At 43.8% G+C, this 16840-nt stretch overlaps 1 protein-coding gene across 1 annotated transcript; it reads left to right on the top strand.

Moving 5' to 3' along the window:
* Positions 1 to 144: 144 nt before the first annotated feature.
* Positions 145 to 15159, top strand: LOC121617100 (proto-oncogene DBL). Its single transcript, XM_041952132.1, has 26 exons — positions 145 to 195; positions 1967 to 2101; positions 2260 to 2376; positions 2648 to 2797; positions 2943 to 3067; positions 3220 to 3334; positions 3423 to 3542; positions 4153 to 4344; positions 4724 to 4915; positions 4994 to 5174; positions 5508 to 5596; positions 6327 to 6427; positions 6627 to 6693; positions 7122 to 7237; positions 7391 to 7460; positions 7555 to 7647; positions 7842 to 7934; positions 9595 to 9720; positions 10360 to 10575; positions 10840 to 10932; positions 11061 to 11139; positions 11387 to 11432; positions 13754 to 13926; positions 14329 to 14444; positions 14801 to 14913; positions 15078 to 15159. Exons 1-26 carry the CDS (start codon positions 145 to 147, stop codon positions 15157 to 15159), a joined length of 3051 nt encoding a protein of 1016 aa, XP_041808066.1.
* Positions 15160 to 16840: the final 1681 nt, after the last annotated feature.

Below are 16840 nucleotides of genomic sequence, written 5' to 3'. Positions count from 1 at the left end.
GCACTCAGCGCGCCGCTCGGCCCGCCCGGACACTGCAGTGGAGGTTACCGTGCCGTCGCTGCGGCTGCTCGCTCCCGACATCCACGTCCCGCTGCAGACTTCCCGAGCCCGGGAGGAACACGGGAGAGGGAAGCGCTGACAGCCATGGCCGAGTCCAACCCGCTGCGGGGGTTCCCTCGGCTGCGCCGGGCCGCGGTAAGCTCTGCCGGGAGGTGGGGGAGTGGGAGGCTGCCAACGGGGCGGCGAGGACACTGCAGCAGAGAGAGGAGCGGAGAGAGATGCAGGCTGCTCCAAAGACAGTTCAGTGCTGCGACACAGAGGTTGGGATGTGCTTTCAGTGCAGTGCAAAGTGCATTAGATATTTAAAAAGCCTCTCCGTTAACAGTCTGGGCAGATTCAATGTGAGGAGTGAGTGAAGGGGACCAGGACAGGCCAATGACAAACGTGTTTTCTTTGTGTGTGTGTGTGTGTGTGTGTGTTTGTTTGGACTGCACCTGCAGGTGCAGAACAGTAAGATGCTGTATCAGCTCTGGCACCTCAGGCTGTAACTGTGGAGCATCTTCAACTTGTGCAGCTTTATGTAACAGATCTGGAAATATGTGTCACATACTTCATGCCCACAAATCTAAATGCAGTTGTGGAATGCCGAACAAGTCTGGCATCATCCAATAACATCCATCATGGCTGCTGTAGGAGTAAATATTCAGGTTCATGTTGAGGCTTGGATCACTATTTACCTGGTAGGGTCATTTTTTTGTACAAAAGGTTGGTGTAGTGTGGTGAATGGGAGGAAGCTGTGTGTGTTTGGTCTCAGTTCAGCAGTGTCAATGTCTAGTTGTGGTGATTGCACAACACCTGACCACAGAAAGCTGCTTTCTTTGCCACAGCCAGAGGGGAAAAAACCCATCTGTGCTAAAATAGCTGCAACCTTGTTTCTACAAGTGGATAACAAACTTATGTGAAAGCAGGGTACCAGAAGCTTCACAGACCGTGCACTTTCCCTGCCTGGCCTACGAGGTGACACGGAGTGGAAGAGGTTTATATGAAGTGTGAAAGTCTTTGGAGGCTATTGGATCTGTGCAAACACTGGTCAGAAAGTGTGGGGTGGACAGCAGATGTGATACAAGGATAACTGGAAAAGATGGCAGGCAGGTGAGGAAGGAGTCACCACATTTGGGAGAGCACTCGACCAGTGGTCTGCTCAGCGGTCATCTGTTTTGTGGCAGTCACTCGTCCACCACCGCAGGCCGTTAATCGTCAGGTCTCCAAGAGTTTGCTTTGTCTTTCTTGTTGAAAATATGCAGAGGAAGGATGTGCTGCAGGTAAAAACCACAGAGACACAAGGACAAAATGACAAATGAACAGAAACAGACAAGCACGATAAAAGCAGAAATGCTGGAGCCAGAGGCCACGCAGGAAATGTGCACAGAAACAATGACAGCTCAGTGTTCGTGCAGAGGCGGGAACTCTGTGAGGGTAATGCGAGGCAGTTGATCATGAAGAAGAGTGACGAAGCAGCAGAATCGGCTGGAGGAGCTGACAGTCAGACCTGCTGAGACTTCCCAGATTGACACTGCGAGATGCTGATGCTGTGTTGAGCTCCGCTCGACTGCACGGCTAAAACCATCCAGCTGTCAACAGTTCTGACTCTCATCCTCTCATTCTGTGCCCCTCTGCCCCCGTCCAGGCATGTGTCGGAGGCAAAATCCGCATACTCAGGTTACCACATTGTTAGGCTGCTATAAATAATTTTCCTCAAATAAATTAATGGTGTACAACAGCAGCCATAACTCCTAAATCCTCATTAGTCTGAGCAGAGCTGGTCTAATATTGATTTGCAGTTGTGACTTTATGCATTTTTAAACCCCAGTACCTCTCCTCCTTTGTCTGCTGTACAAGTCCACGATTCAAGCAAGTATCTGATAATTTAACAGCAAATAACATAATACACTTCTTGCTCTTTCAGACCTCATTTCCAGGCAACCTGCATTTGGTCTTGGTCCTCCGCCCCACCGGCTTGTTGAGCACCACCCCCAGTCCATCTTCAAGCACTGACCTGGGCTTTCGCTTCAGCCAGGATGACTTCCTCTTAAAGATGCCGGTGAGAGGGGGCACGAAGCTGAGTTCACAGACTATAAACTGGTCAACAGCTGCCTTTAATTCAGTCATTGCATCACTGGAGCAGTTCATTTCTCAGTACTCTGTACAGCACCGGCCGAGCAGCTGCTATAGATGCCCTGTGGCTCTGTTTGTTTGTAGGTGGTGATGCTACGCTCGGTCAGCGACCTGCTGCGCTACATCGATGAAAACCACCTGGCATCAGACTTCACTGCAAAAGTGGAATATTGCCAAAGTGACTGGATCGTCCTCCGCACGGTACGTACACTTGTGATGTGTCTCCGAAGTTAAAGTGGCGCTAGCACAAGCTGCACACTTCCCGATGGTCTTTGGAGCTAAAAATAAAGCGAGAATTACTAGACAGCAGCAGAGAGGAGCGTTCCACGATATCTCAGCATAGTCTCTTTTGATGTAGGGAGACCATGAACCAGCCCTTCCTACAGGCCTTATTCTGCTTCTTGTATTTAATAGTTTGGCTAAAACTAGTCATGTTCATGTGTCTTTGTCTTTTTTGCATGTGTGTCTGCAGGCCATTGAGACGTTTGCGGTGACAGTGAAGGAGATCGCCCAGCTGCTGCAGGGCTTCGGATCAGAGCTGTCTGAGACCGAACTTCCAGACGACGCTAACGCCATCGAGTTCCTGCTGCACTCACACACACACCGATACCGACAGATGAAGGTTGCCGCTGGCTCTTCTCTCTTTCTCCGCACCACTCGCTATCTCTGTGTCTGGCATTGTTTGTATTCGATTTATTTTTAACGCAGTTGCACTGGTTTTAGATTGCTTCATGATTTCATCGGTCCTGTTGTTTGTCATCTTTCAGGACGACATCCGTAGTGTGCTGAAGGAGGGGCGCCTGCTGCTGTCCAACCTGGAGACTGTCAAGGCCTCCAAGAGGGACGTAGAGGAGGAGAGGGACATAAGAGTAGACATGGACACTGTTCAGAGGTACAGAGTTCAGACATCATCTGTAGAGAAATTAATTGGACACATGTTTCTATTGTAAGGAGGAAGAAATGTTCTCAGTTGGACACGAACATCTTGTTAGGCCTTATTTTACCAGGCAGCTTGTGTGAACGCCTGCGTGTCATGTGTTTTAGGCTCCTGGCTCAGCTCAGAGACATGGAGGAGGCGTTTGATGGCTTCTTTGAGAAACACCACCTGAAGCTGCAGCAGTACCTCCAGCTGCTGCACTACGAAATGAGTTTCCAGCAGGTGCAATGAGCGGTGTCTGACTGTCATATCAGCCCTGAGTCTACGTTACAGAGCTGCAGTGATTAACTCTGTGTGTGTGTGTGTGTAGATGGACGAGGTGCTGACGAGGCTCACGGACCAGGAGAGGGACATTGCCTTTGTGGGAACCACGGTGGTTCAGACGGAACAGCTGTTGAGAGACCTGGAGATGCTGGACTCACGTGCCGAGGTCACACAGCCGCACAACATGCACACAATTACAGTTTGAGATGTTGCTTGAAGGAAGTGACTGAGATCAGGTGTCATAACATTTTAAACATCAGTACATCATGATGCCTGATGTAATTCTGATACCACATTATTATTAATTTATATTGTAGGTGTTCTGTAACTAATGGGCACCTATTCTGTTATTATGGGGTAAGAATGACCTACAGAGCAACAATCAGGCGTTTGGTCACACCTCTTTTTCCTTTGTGCTACTCGAGAGGGGTTTGTCTCATTTTTTTTTGGTGCTTTTTACTGCCAAGTACTTAAAGGGCTGTTTTAGTATAACACAGTATAATATATAGAATTTATTACAATCCTGTCATTGCTAGTCGCTCTGTAGGCTGTAGCGGAGGAACAGCTCCCCCTGCAGAATTTATGTTGCAAAGGTGTTTAGCTGGTTGCTTATGAAACTCCAACGTCACACGTGTTCAGGGCCCATTATGTTCTATGTTTTTCAAGAAAAAAGTGCTTTTGGATGTGTGGGAACATGAAAACCAAACCCAATCATTCTTTTCGATGTTTTTCTATGACGAGGCGTAATGAAATTCATCTGTGTGTTTGTGGATCAGGAGGAGATGGCTCGTGCCCAGGTGGTGATCCTGCACGGTCACCAGTTGGCCGCCAACCACCACTACGCCCTGGCACTCATCGTCCAGCGGTGCAATGAGCTGCGGCACCACTGTGACATCATCACTACAGCCATACGCACCAAGCGGGCTTCGCTCACTCGAGCGCGAGACCTGCTGCTCCGCCTTGAGGGGGTAAAGATGCTGAAATATGCACGCACACGCTCAAAGAGAACACATGCAAACTCACAATTATTACAGTGAAATCCATTAATCTTTGTGCATCTGTGTTTCACTGCCCTCTATTTTCCATGCAGGTTGCAGCACAAACCACAAGTAGTGTAAGCTGTATGTTTGTTCTGATATTAAAATGTTAATTTTCACAAATGCAGGTGTGCAATGACACAAAACTGTATCTGTTTGATGTCCATGTTAGATTTGTGCTCCTCGAAGGCAGCTTTTGATTAGCTTGTCATGTATGACAGAAGAGGATTTGATCATATTTAAAAATCTAGATCATGTATTTTAAAACATGTGTTTTATTGTGTTGTGTCCTATGTTTGTGTGTTTGCAGGCCCTTCGGTGGTGTGATGAGGGCGCCTATCTTCTAGCGAGTCAGATGGTGGACCGGTTCCAAACCAGAGAGGGAGCTCAGGAGGCATTGCAGTGCCTGAGCTTTCACCAGGAGAGGGCGCCGTCTGCACTGAAAAACAGCCAGGACACTCTGAGCCTGGAGTTTGAAGCCATACTCACCCCACAGCTGCAGGTAAGCCACCGCTGCTCTCACCAACGCACCGATGGCCCACAGTTCACCTCAACTTATACGCAACTTCTTTCTGTCCAGTCCCAAATCTCCATGGTAACAGAGAAGCTGCACTCGGTGCAGTCCATGATCAGAAACAGAGAGCTGTGTCTGAGGAAGTTGGCGGATATACAGGTCAGACCAGTTCAGCTGGTTGCCCCCAGGCCCGAACCCGACCAGACCTCGCAGCGCTGCAAGTCACCCCTCTTCTCCCCGAAACATGGTATGCCCCAACGCCCCTTGATCCTCTTTCAGGAAATCAGTTTCAGTGCAGTTTTACTGCTTTAAGAATTTCTCAGATGATTCAGAAGCAGTTTTAAATCACTGTTCAATGTTTTCTTGCACTTGTTTCTGGAATCAAGATTTATTTTCATGGTTTAGATTCTGCCCACTATCTGTTGTTGACTCAGATGTTATGCCACTCTCACGTCTCCTCTCCCTTCTCAAGCCATTTAGCATGTTTCGTTCTTGTTTATCTCCTGTGCAGTGTTTTGTCACCTTTTCCTCTGTACTCACCTCCAGTTGTATTTTTGTGCATGTGTGACCCTCTCCTCAGGTGTTGACTTTAACGTCCTGAACTCCAAGTTCTCCTTTGACCTGCTTCCTGGCAAGAGAGCTGCGAGGAGGAACAACAGCCAACGCAAGGTGTGTGTGTTTACAGCCACATTAGTGGTGTGGCGATCAGTCAGCCCACAGATGGATTGCCAGAGGATAAACCTTAAGGACTTTTGTGATTTTCTGACTTCTTCTCTTGCACCACCATGAGGTTCCTAATTAAGTGAAATGTCTCAACAACTATTGGATGGGTTGTCTTGAAATTTGGTGCACACATCCATATCCCCTCAGATTCAAATGTGACAACTAAAGTAATTCCTTAACTTTTCATCCAGCTCCATCATCAGGTCATATTTTTCCAGTATTCTTTCACTTTGTGATTACTCCTAATTAGCAAATGTTACTAAGATGATGAACATAATAAACATTACTCCTGTTAAACATTAGCATTTTAGCGTTTTCATCATGCACATGTTAGCATGCTGATGCTGTTAGCATTTAGCTCAGTGGAGTAGTGCAGCCTCACAGACACAATGGACATGACTGTAAACCTTTTCTTTCTATTTGTTAGGAACAAATGTATAGTGTTTAAATTAATTTTAGTTGAGTATGTGAATGTGTGTGAGAGAGAGACAGTGCGTATTGTCCTTATCCTATCAATTGAGAGGGGTGCTACAATCAATAATTACCTTCTATTTTAAAATTTTTAGTTTTAGTTTTTTTTATTAATATCCGCAGTGATTAAAATATACCAGAACCTCTGTTATATATGTGTCCAAGGCTTCAAGCTGAGGTGCTTATTTCGTGTGTGTTTTGTCAGATCGAGGTCATGCATGATTTCCAAGGCAACCGCAGCTGTTTGTATGGCCCGACCCCGGAAACAGATTCAGAAGCAGAAGACAATCCAGAGCAGGTCACGCGGTATGCGGTCTTTCTCCTGCCACACACGATCATGTGTTAAAAGCTTGGCCTGTGACTCTTGCACTGTTTTCATATTTGTCTGCAGCTGCATGTGTGTGTGAGCCAAGGTCACAGCGTGCTCAGTGGCATTTTTCCTTTCAGTGTGTTTTGCTTTGCATTTATTTTTTGTCTCTTTTTCTCTCGTTCTCTATCTTTAAAGCCACATTATGAAGGAACTGATTGCTACAGAGAGGATCTACGTGGACGAGCTGCTCTCTGTCCTTCTGGTGAGTTTATTTTTGTGGCACTTTGCTTTTGTTTGATAGTTTACAGATTAGAACGACAGCAGGTGTTGGCAGAGGGAAGAAGGAGACGGCGAAAGATCGCACAAACACATTTTGTTATTCTGTTTTTAGTGTTTTCTCCTATCAAGTTCTCCTCCTATTTGTTTTTTGATCTGGTTTACTCTCATTTCTTCTCCTTTCTTTTCTTTTCTTTTCTTTTCTTGTCTCTCATCTCTTTTTTTCTCATTCTGATTTTCTCCTTTCCGCTCTTCTTTCTCTTCACTCCTTTCTCCTCTCCCCTCCTCTTTGTCTTTTGACCTCTCTTTTCTCCTTTTCTTTCTCCTCTTTGCTCTCCTTTTGCAAATGCCTTGTATTTTCTCCTCTCTCATCTCCTTTACCCTCACTCTTCTCCTCTCCTCTCCACTTATCAGGGCTACAGGGCAGAAATGGAGGACCCATCCGTTTCTAATCTCCTTCCTTGTGCTCTACGCAGCCAGAAGGATGTTCTGTTTGGCAACATGCCAGAGATTTACCAGTTCCACAGCAGGCAAGAGACACACACACAGGCATGCACGCACACAAGCCAGTGCACACACACACACACACACACAGTTTACAAGCTGTCACAAGGTTGTCCTTGTCGCCATCTTTGGACGCCAATTCAATTTCCTTTAATTTTCCTCTTGGATTCTCCCTTCAGGATCTTCCTTCAAGATCTCCAGGGTTGCCTGGAGACACCAGAAAGGGTGGGGGCTTGCTTCCTGCAACGGGTGAGGAAACATGAGGAGAACGCAGGAACTTCACATGCAGTGATTTGACATAACATATCTAAATGTACATTTGTGTGTGTGTGTGTGTGAGCAGAAAGAGAAGTTTCAGGTATATGAGCGTTACTGCCAGAACAAGCCTCGCTCTGAGTTGCTATGGAGACAGTGCTCTGATTCGCCCTTCTTTCAGGTAGTTACATACTGTTTAACTGAATCTCAAATTGATGGAATGAAAGCCATTTGGATTAGTGTTGACAGGAGGCAGAATCTCGAGATATTTGTTTGTAAAGCTGTTGTTTCTCTTATTTTCAGAACAGACTCCAGTTATGACTATGAGAAAAATCTGTCTGAGATAGATCTCTCCCTCTCTCTCTCTCTCTCTAGGAGTGCCAGAAGAAGCTGGACCACAAGCTGGGTCTGGACTCCTACCTCCTGAAACCAGTCCAGCGCCTCACCAAGTATCAGCTGCTACTCAAGGTTCTGTACATCTGAGTCAGTCAGCGACGGAGAGACCTGTACACATGCAGCTCACACACAATGACATGCATGTCTGAAAGACATTTTTTTCATGAAGGCACATTGGTTTGAGATTAGATGTTCATCATTGCAGAAAATCCTGACCTGTTTTTGCATAATAATCAATAGCAAAACATGACAAAAAATGTAGTTTTTTGTAGTTTTTGTAATTTGAGGTTTTCGCCATGAGGAGACAGATGTGGTGCATCTTTTGTTTCATTTGCATGTTAAAATTCTGGTGAATAGCTTTAATGACGGTGTTACAAAGATGCTTCATTTTGCAATTTGTCATATAAGTTGTATCAGCTACAAGACAAGTTGACAGTGATGCTGCACTTATAGGCATAACCTGTTATGATCTGAGGTGATGGCTGAACTCCAAATGCAAAACACAGTAAAGGGGGATTTATTTATTTTGACAAAAAATGGATGATGTTTACAGGGAGATGATCCAGATGATAGCGTGGGCAGGTAGGTGGAGTCAATGGTGGACTGGAGCTGGGCAGAGGTAGCAGATTCGAGACACGAGGAGATGATCTTGAGATGATCAAGAAGAAGAGTTTAGTCACTTGCAAAACTCTGAAGCTTGTAGTAAAGGACAAAGGTGAGCAAAGTAGCCGAGACGCGTTATCAGGCCAGCCAGGCTCGGCCAGGCCGAGTACGACAGTCTGGCAAGACTGTGGGGGCTGATTGGCACTGAGAGCAGGTGTAGGTGAACCAAGATTGCAGGGAAACACCAAGTCCAGACATACACACACACACACACACTCACACACACATGCACACACACACATAAGGACAGAGACTAGGAGAGCCTAACATGACACAGAGTGATCAGGGAAACACAGGAAACTTAGGGAAATGGAGAAGGAAGGAGGCTTCCTGACGCAACCATGCTAAATACTATGATCAGCATGCTAACATGCTAACAATAATCATGCTTGTTTACCATGTTCACCATCTTATTCTAGCGTGTCAGCGTGCATCAACATTTCCTAATTAGCACGAAACACAAGTTTGGTCATAAACCAAAGTATGCAAATAAAACATTTTAGAGGAAAAGTTAAGGGATCACCAACCAATAAGTTATTACAATTCATCTTTAGGTGGGCATGTATGTCTCAACATCTGTCATGGCAAACCATCCTATAGTTGTTGAGACATTTCACTTCAAACCAAAGATGTCCGCCTGCTGTTGGCAATGGAGCAAAAGTCAATGGATCACCAAAGTCAGTTGGATTCATCCTCTGGAGAGCACGAATGTTCGTTCAAAACTTCGCGGCAGTCCGTCACTTGTAATTGTTGAGATATCTCAGTCTGGATCAAAATGGAGGACTGGCCTGTCAGTCTTGCCATCCATAAAGTCATGCCGCTAGCATGGCTGTATATATGTGGTCATGTGGTCAGTCCGGGTTTCGTTTGGAGACCCAAGCAACAAAGACCAACAGCCAAGTCATACACACTGAGATGCAGACACAGGTAGACATCTTAAACAGGCACAGACACAAACTGATAACATTTATCCAGACAAACCTGATTTGTCCATGCAGGAAGAGATCAAGGCAGACTAGATTAGATAAAGTGAAAGCTGTGACCTGTCAACCTGTCTGTCCTTCTTCAGGAGCTGTTGAAACACTGTACAGAAGAGCGATACCGCTGTGAGCTGCAGGACGCTCTGGACTCCATGCTGGAGCTGCTGAAGTCTGTCAACGACTCCATGCATCAGATAGCCATCACAGGATATCAGGTACCATCTGGTCAAAGCAATAAAGAAGACAGAGTGGACAATCATGCCACTGGATGCCAGATTTATGACACATCATTTTCCAGTCAAAGCTTTCATCACTATTTCTGCTCTGACCACTGTGCAGGTAGTGCCTGCAACAAATGATGTCTGGATAGACAAAAGAAATGGATGTTTTTAATCCATCCCATTTATTTTCTCATTTAATTTGCATTTCTCATTTGATTGACTTCGGTTTTCTGCTACCTTTGGCATCAGCTGGCAAGGTGGCCAAAAGGTTTCTGTTTTTGTAAAAGTTCCAACAACCTGGCTTTATTTGGTATTTACTGTACTGATGTGCAACTGAAGGAGATTCATTAAAATGTCCTTCAATCGAACTTTTTTTTTTCTATTTGTCTGTTCAGAAAATAGAAAATTATAAGGAAATAATATTTCCACTATTTGTAACAATATATTTACTATCAGCAAAAGTTCAAATATCACTATATTACTTACTTATTACAGGTGAAGGGTAGCAAATCACATGTAGTTTCACATTCATGTTGATGGATATAGTCCATGTAATGTGTATTGTGCAGGAAGTAAGAGTGATGAAGATCTCACTTGCAGTTCATCTATCTGTCCACCTGTCTGTCCACCCAGGGCGACCTCAGCCAGCTGGGCCGGGTGGTGATGCAGGGAGGCTTCAGCGTGTGGATCAGCCATAAGAGGGCGGCGGTGAGAATGAAGGAGCTGGCCAGGTTCAAGCCCATGCAGAGACATCTCTTCCTCTATGACCACGCCCTGCTGTTCTGCAAGCGCAGAGACGAGGACACTCACGACAGGACGCCCTTCTACAGCTTCAAATCCTGCCTCAGAGTAACGATATGTGATATATTCTTTGTTAGCTACATCCACTGCAGTCCAATTCAACAGCCCTTCAGTAAACCCTCCCTTCAGGAAGCTTATTGTTCAGTACTATCAATTTGACTTACATCATTTTGGAGGCAGCAGATTGGGGTTCGGTTGAGTTGTGCTGCATATTTTTTGGATTGGTTTGAATTTTAAATGAAATTAACAGTATAGAGTCATTAAGGATGACAGGCTACAGTGAAATATAATGACTTTTCTCTTTTTCTGCAGATGAGTGCAGTGGGAATCACAGAAAATGTGAAGGGAGATGTAAAGAAATTTGAAATCTGGTACAGTGGCAGAGAAGTGGTGTATATAGTTCAGGTATTTAATCTTTTGCTTCTTATTTACCGTCTTTATTTAATGAGTTTCAGTGTCTCTCCCTTCAGCTCGTTCCCTCACACACCTCTCTTGTGTTATGGTCTGTGTGTGTGTGTGTTTGTCTCGTCCAGGCTCCCACAGTGGAGGTCAAAGTTGCCTGGCTGACAGAGATTCGAAAAATTCTCACCAACCAGCTGAAACTGCATCAAGGTGTCTGCTACTGCTACAGTTCATGTGTTGCCCCTGCACCTTACTTCTTTCAACTTATGCTTTAAGTACTTGAAAGAAGTAGTGTTTGTGCTTGGTTTTTTAAACGAATTTCCCATAGAAATATCAGATGTTTGAGTGTTCATGTGAAGGTCTCAGGGTAGAATCAAATTTGCTGTTTGTATGATCTGAGTCCTCTAAATTTAAATCTTATGTCTGCGACCTCTGTCTCTTCTCATTCTTTCCTTAGATGAGGTTCCTTCCTTTCCACTCTCAGACAACCCCATCTCTGACAGGTGATTGTCTCTGCATGACCCCCCTATCATCCTTTGTGTCAGCTATGACCTTATGTGGGTCAACTCATTTCTAATCCAGTCTCAGTTCAGAAATTGATTTAAAACTTTATACCTTAAGGAAAAACGTTCATTCACCCATAGTGTTAATGGTGGAAATTCAATTTCTGAAATTATTGACAATGCAATAACCCCTTAATTTCACACACAGGCCACCCTATCTTGTTATTTTTATAGGAGAGCATCATGATTATCTGTAGACTGGATGTTATGGAATTGAATTTGTTATTGAATTAATTTGTGTGTATACGTGTTGTATTAGCATCTTTGTCATTACCCTTGAGAACCAGTATTCATGACAACACTGCCAAATCCAGCAGATGGCTTTAACGCTGTCCATGGTGCTGAAACTCCAAGCGGCGTAATTTCAGCACCATGGAGAGAGCTACACACCGAATCTACCGGTAAGACCAGAGGCTTTCTGGCAGAAAGCTTTCTGCTTGAAAGCATTGAACTTCAGTCAATGTTTGGTTAGGTTCAGGCAACAATACTACTTACTTAGGTCAAGGAAAGGATCATAATTTGGCTTAAAATAGAGCCTTTCACAACATTAAATCATGTGTAAAAAAGGCTTTCTGGCAGGGAGTCGTGAAAGCAGGCTTCTCCCGTGTGCACAAAACATTCTACATTCACCTGTTTAATGGACTGTTCCATGATGATTGAGAACTACTCCATTAACACCTTGTCAGGCTGCTTAAACAGTCCTTAAGTGTGTTATGTTATTGATCTTGGGGTTAAGCAAGCATTTAAACATCACAGGGTGAGTAAATGGGCAAAAATTTGAGTTGGGTCTACATGTTAGATGTTAGCTAAGTGATAATTGCCAAAGTGTAAATTGTTTGACGTTTTCTAAGATCTTGCAGTTTTTGCTCTGATGCTATTAGTCATTAAACATGCTGGTTCTCGAGGACAATGTCAAAAATGGATGTTTACAGGGTGTTGGTGTGGAGTTTTTGTAAGAGATGTGAATGTTCTGTTTTCTGATAGCATGCTAGCATGTAAAAAATTTGATAAACTACTGAGTCTTCTGACACTCAAAATGAACAATTTGTTGTTGACACATAATGCAGGAAAATTATCAACATTATCCTTTTTTTTTGTCAAATGATTTAAGACTTGGTGAAAATTGTCCACATAAAGAATAAGGCTGGCAATATTCTCTGCTTTTCATTTTCAATAAATTAAATGAAAAGATCAAAATCAACAATAAATTGATCCTACTAACATTTTTTTTGTGTGTAGCCAAAGCCTATATTACTCCTCTGCGACTTAGACATCCATTGTCCAAGAACTACTAAAAGCACATCAGTGAGCCACAACGTTGCACTCTGTGACATCCTCTGTGACATGTTCCTACATTACCTTGAACAAGGGCACTGTATTTTATTATTCAGTCAATCCTATATACACTGTCCTGCTGTTGTAAATACTAGCACACCAATTGTGTATTAATCCGCGGTTGAAAATAGTCCCCACAAATCCTCTATTTACTCCAGTTTGATAAATATGCAGTACCCAGATGTTTCAGAAAAAATGTAAAGAAAAAAACACAGCATTTTTGAAAATTTTAACCGTGTATTTATGACCCATTTTTATAGATAGCCATCTTCAGCAGGGACCAGCGAGCTTGGGAAGTCAGAAAGAACTGAGAGACGGACTAACACATTATTGATTTTGGTCTTTTCATGGTGTTTGTTGACAGTGGAAGAGCTTGCCAGCCTTTTCCTTTAAGCAGATATATTCTAACAGATGGAGGATTAGATGCTGTGAATGTTTGTCACTTTTTGAATGATTTGTGTTCACAATATAGGTATAAGTCACAGAGCATTTGTAAGTAATTGAAGAGTTTCTGCTTAATTTAGCAGATGGGTAGGCTTTAGCATATTCATACAAAGTGACTTTCAGTTATTTTAATGTGATTGTGTATATTTTCTGTCTAGACTAAACACCACCCATCTGCTACTTAAAGCAGTTTAAACCACACTGTGGGTTATTTGCAAATGCTGTTTAATCGAGGCTCCGTTTGTGTGCAGAATCCTACATAATATTTCCATATATTACAGCTCTGATATAATTGACATTTGGTTTATAAACTCCAAGATCCTTTGAAATCAGACGCTGGAATATATGTGATTGGGAACTTACTGGAATGCTGTATTAATTTACAGAATGTGGATGAGCTCGTTTTGTGACACCGTGGATGTTGTTGTTGTTGTTGTTCGTTTGTTGTGGTCGTGTCTTGTTCCCTTGGTGATGCGGTTTAGTGCATCAGAGGTGTGTGTGTCGTGGGGCGGAGCGTCGGTGGGAGGCTGCTCAGCGTGTCTCCCTGTTCCTCACAGCTCCACGACAACAAGCCACTCCCATGTGTTCCGGGGGGAGGAGTCGGCACACACCAGCCCCGCCCACTCAGACCCTGTGGTCCACTCACCTCGACGCAGTGAGTCGCTGACACACATGTTCTATCACTGTTTTTCACTTTATGATGTGTTTGAATTTAGAGTCATTATTTGCTGCATTTTCTTTTAATCACAAAAAATACAATGACAATAAGAAAAATATGTAAACAAATGCTAAAACCTACAACACAGAGCCATTAAGCCCTTTCATGGCATGCAATAGAAAATGTAATGACTAACTACCATTGAGTCGTAGATGATTGTTTGAGTATATCTTTCAAGTAGTAGTTTGTTTGGAATAAACAGAAGAATAATTTTGTTGTTTTCAGAACACCTGGATGACATCATCTTTGCCACGTGTGTCATTCCTCACAGTGGATACTCAGATCATGGTGATTAAATGGTGCAGTGTTTGGTTGTCTCAGCTGTCTTGTCTCCTGCAGCTTGGCCTGTCCCCGCCCACTCTGTGGCGATCTGTGAGGGCCTGGAGGACTGGGGCGCAGCTACAGACCTCTCCAACTTATCAGACTCAGACGAGGAGGATCAGCCTGCCCCCCTGGTGAGATTTCTTTACTGTCACGGCACAGGTAGTACTGGAGAAATGCTTTGTTGTTATGTCGAGCGCCATGTGTCGCCTCCATCAACTGGGTGGTGGGACCGGGCCCTGAATCTTCTTCTATCGCTAACAGCTCTGTAGCCAACCACAAACAAAACCAATTCAAAATATTTCCAGAATGAGGACGATTAGTTATTGTCCAACAGATGGCGCACTTTAGATAAGACCTGATCTTTTATTATGTCTGTGTATCTATGCATCTGTCTATCTGTAATATATACATTTAGGACTGTGGACATGTGGAAAAGTATCAAAATGCACCGTTCTCCTGTGTTTTAGTCATCTTTGTTCTGTTCCAGGTGGCGGGCAGGTACAGGGTCATGGTGGAGAGCAGCATGGCCAGCAGTGATGACATCATCTTTAACTGTGGTGATGTCATCCAGCTGCTGCATGAGGAATTGTCAGGAATGTGGTAAAATATGCAACATGTTTCAGAAATGTTATTTACAGACAATTTCAAATGAAGATGCAAACAATCCTGATGAACATACTGAATTTGTGTTAAAAATCTTTTTTCCTGTCTGTCTGTCTGTGTTGTGTGTGTATGTGTATGTGTGTGTGTGTGTGTAATTGCAGGATGGTGAGGAATATAAGTCGTGGGGAAGAAGGCCGTGTTCTATCGGAGGACCTGCACAGGATTCTGGGAGAGACCTGCTAAGAGCCAATCAGAACAGAAGATAGATGTGTCCATTCCCTTTCTGTTTTACTCAGTCATTTGGCTCAACACACACATACACACACACACACACACACACACACACACACAAAGACACGCTCTCAACTTCCTGACCAAACGGGAGCATCTGACTCTGCCGAGACGTTCATCAGATCATCAGACTGAAGCACATTAATCGCATATTTTACTCTTCAAACTACTGTGACGCTTCCACCTCATAAGGCAGTAAACTACAGAATGGACCTCAGAAGACTGTAACAATGCAAAGCACATACGTGGGACCTCACAGAAACGGCGCCTTCTTTTTCTTCATCTGTCTTTTCCAGTGTAATAGTAGATAAAATAGAAGAAGACAGTAAACAGTAGTTTATTTGGACTTATAACTTAATACGTTGAACTGGGGCTTTTATTCATACGTGCAGAATGGACTTTTGTTTAAGACTTCAGGTTTTATCATTTCTATTTTCTTACGAAATATCACAGAAATCATGCATACGACGACTTACATATCATTACAGTTCATGTGCCAAACAGCTCAGCTAATCATCATGGCTTCCTTTTGAATAACACTGTAGCTTTAACTTGCTTTAGCTTGCCGCTTTCTTTCCTACGGCAGCCAGCTATGTCACCAGAGGGTATGCACGTGATGTGCCCAAAATTGCCATGGTTACTCCACCTCTTCATGGCAAAAGCAGATACTCAGCACGTCCCAGGTGTGTCCACATGACAAAAAAAAAAGCTGCCGAAATAATAACTTGGCAGTCCTGAGTCAAGATATTGCAGGTTTCCCCATTAATAGCTGCAGTAGCGGGGTTGTGTTGCCACTCCAGTGTTGGTTAGGCATGTCCTGCCATTGCATACCCTCTATAGATGTTTTCCTACATATAGCAGGAAAAGCCCATTAATAACATTAATAATGGCTGCATGCTATTTAGCCTTGGTCTTGTGCATGGAGCCGTCAGAAATGTTATTAGTTCCTCCTGCGCTTCTCTTGCTACAACCAGTGAAAATGTTTCCCAAGGGTGGAAAAAAGTCTATTAATGCATTACTCTTGGTCAGCCCTCAGGATGAACTGCCAGCGTCTGGGGGAAGCACTGCAGTGCTTCTGCAGGATCAGCACAATGTAGGGAGACTTCTAACCGGGCGGTCACTGTAGCTGGTTGTTGTAGTTCAGTGGGTGACAGACAGTGTGAAGAGCTGTGATATATATGTTGCAGATATGTTCCAGTTTATTCTTTACTTTTGCTGCTGTTGATGGTGATAATGTGTTATGATTTTCAGTTGGAATTTGTGGATTTTTGATTGGTGATAATTTTGTGACCCTTCCGTCAAATGCATCCTGTCCAGCTGTTATTTCCACCGAGAAGAGACCAGCTTTATGTTTCTGTGTGTTCGCTGCTCTGCATGGATACATCACCGCACATGCCTATTGCTTTATTTCTGCTTGTGCTGCTGTTTCACACCTACAGGGAGACTAGGCTCGGTGTTAGGTAGCAACTGTGAGTAGAATCGCGTAGAATAATACTTGCCAGCTAAACTGTTACAGTTGCATTGTGTATTCATGAGGTATTGATCCGATCTGATTTGTAATTGCTTTAAAATTTCCTGGTTTTAAAACTGCCCAGACTGACCTCCTTTACACTGTTGACAGCTTTGAAACAAA

Source organism: Chelmon rostratus, chromosome 14 (genome assembly GCF_017976325.1).
Source record: "Chelmon rostratus isolate fCheRos1 chromosome 14, fCheRos1.pri, whole genome shotgun sequence".
NCBI lineage: Eukaryota > Metazoa > Chordata > Actinopteri > Chaetodontiformes > Chaetodontidae > Chelmon > Chelmon rostratus.
This window is presented reverse-complemented; position numbering and strand designations above follow the sequence as displayed.

What these genes read in the sequence shown, in the direction of transcription:
- LOC121617100 (XM_041952132.1), top strand. Translation starts at nt 145, where the DNA reads ATGGCCGAGTCCAACCCGCTGCGGGGGTTCCCTCGGCTGCGCCGGGCC. An exon ending in ACTGGATCGTCCTCCGCACG is followed by an intron (nt 2,377 to 2,647) that starts GTACGTACACTT and finishes GTGTGTCTGCAG; the next exon opens with GCCATTGAGACGTTTGCGGT. An exon ending in CTGATTCGCCCTTCTTTCAG is followed by an intron (nt 7,648 to 7,841) that starts GTAGTTACATAC and finishes CTCTCTCTCTAG; the next exon opens with GAGTGCCAGAAGAAGCTGGA.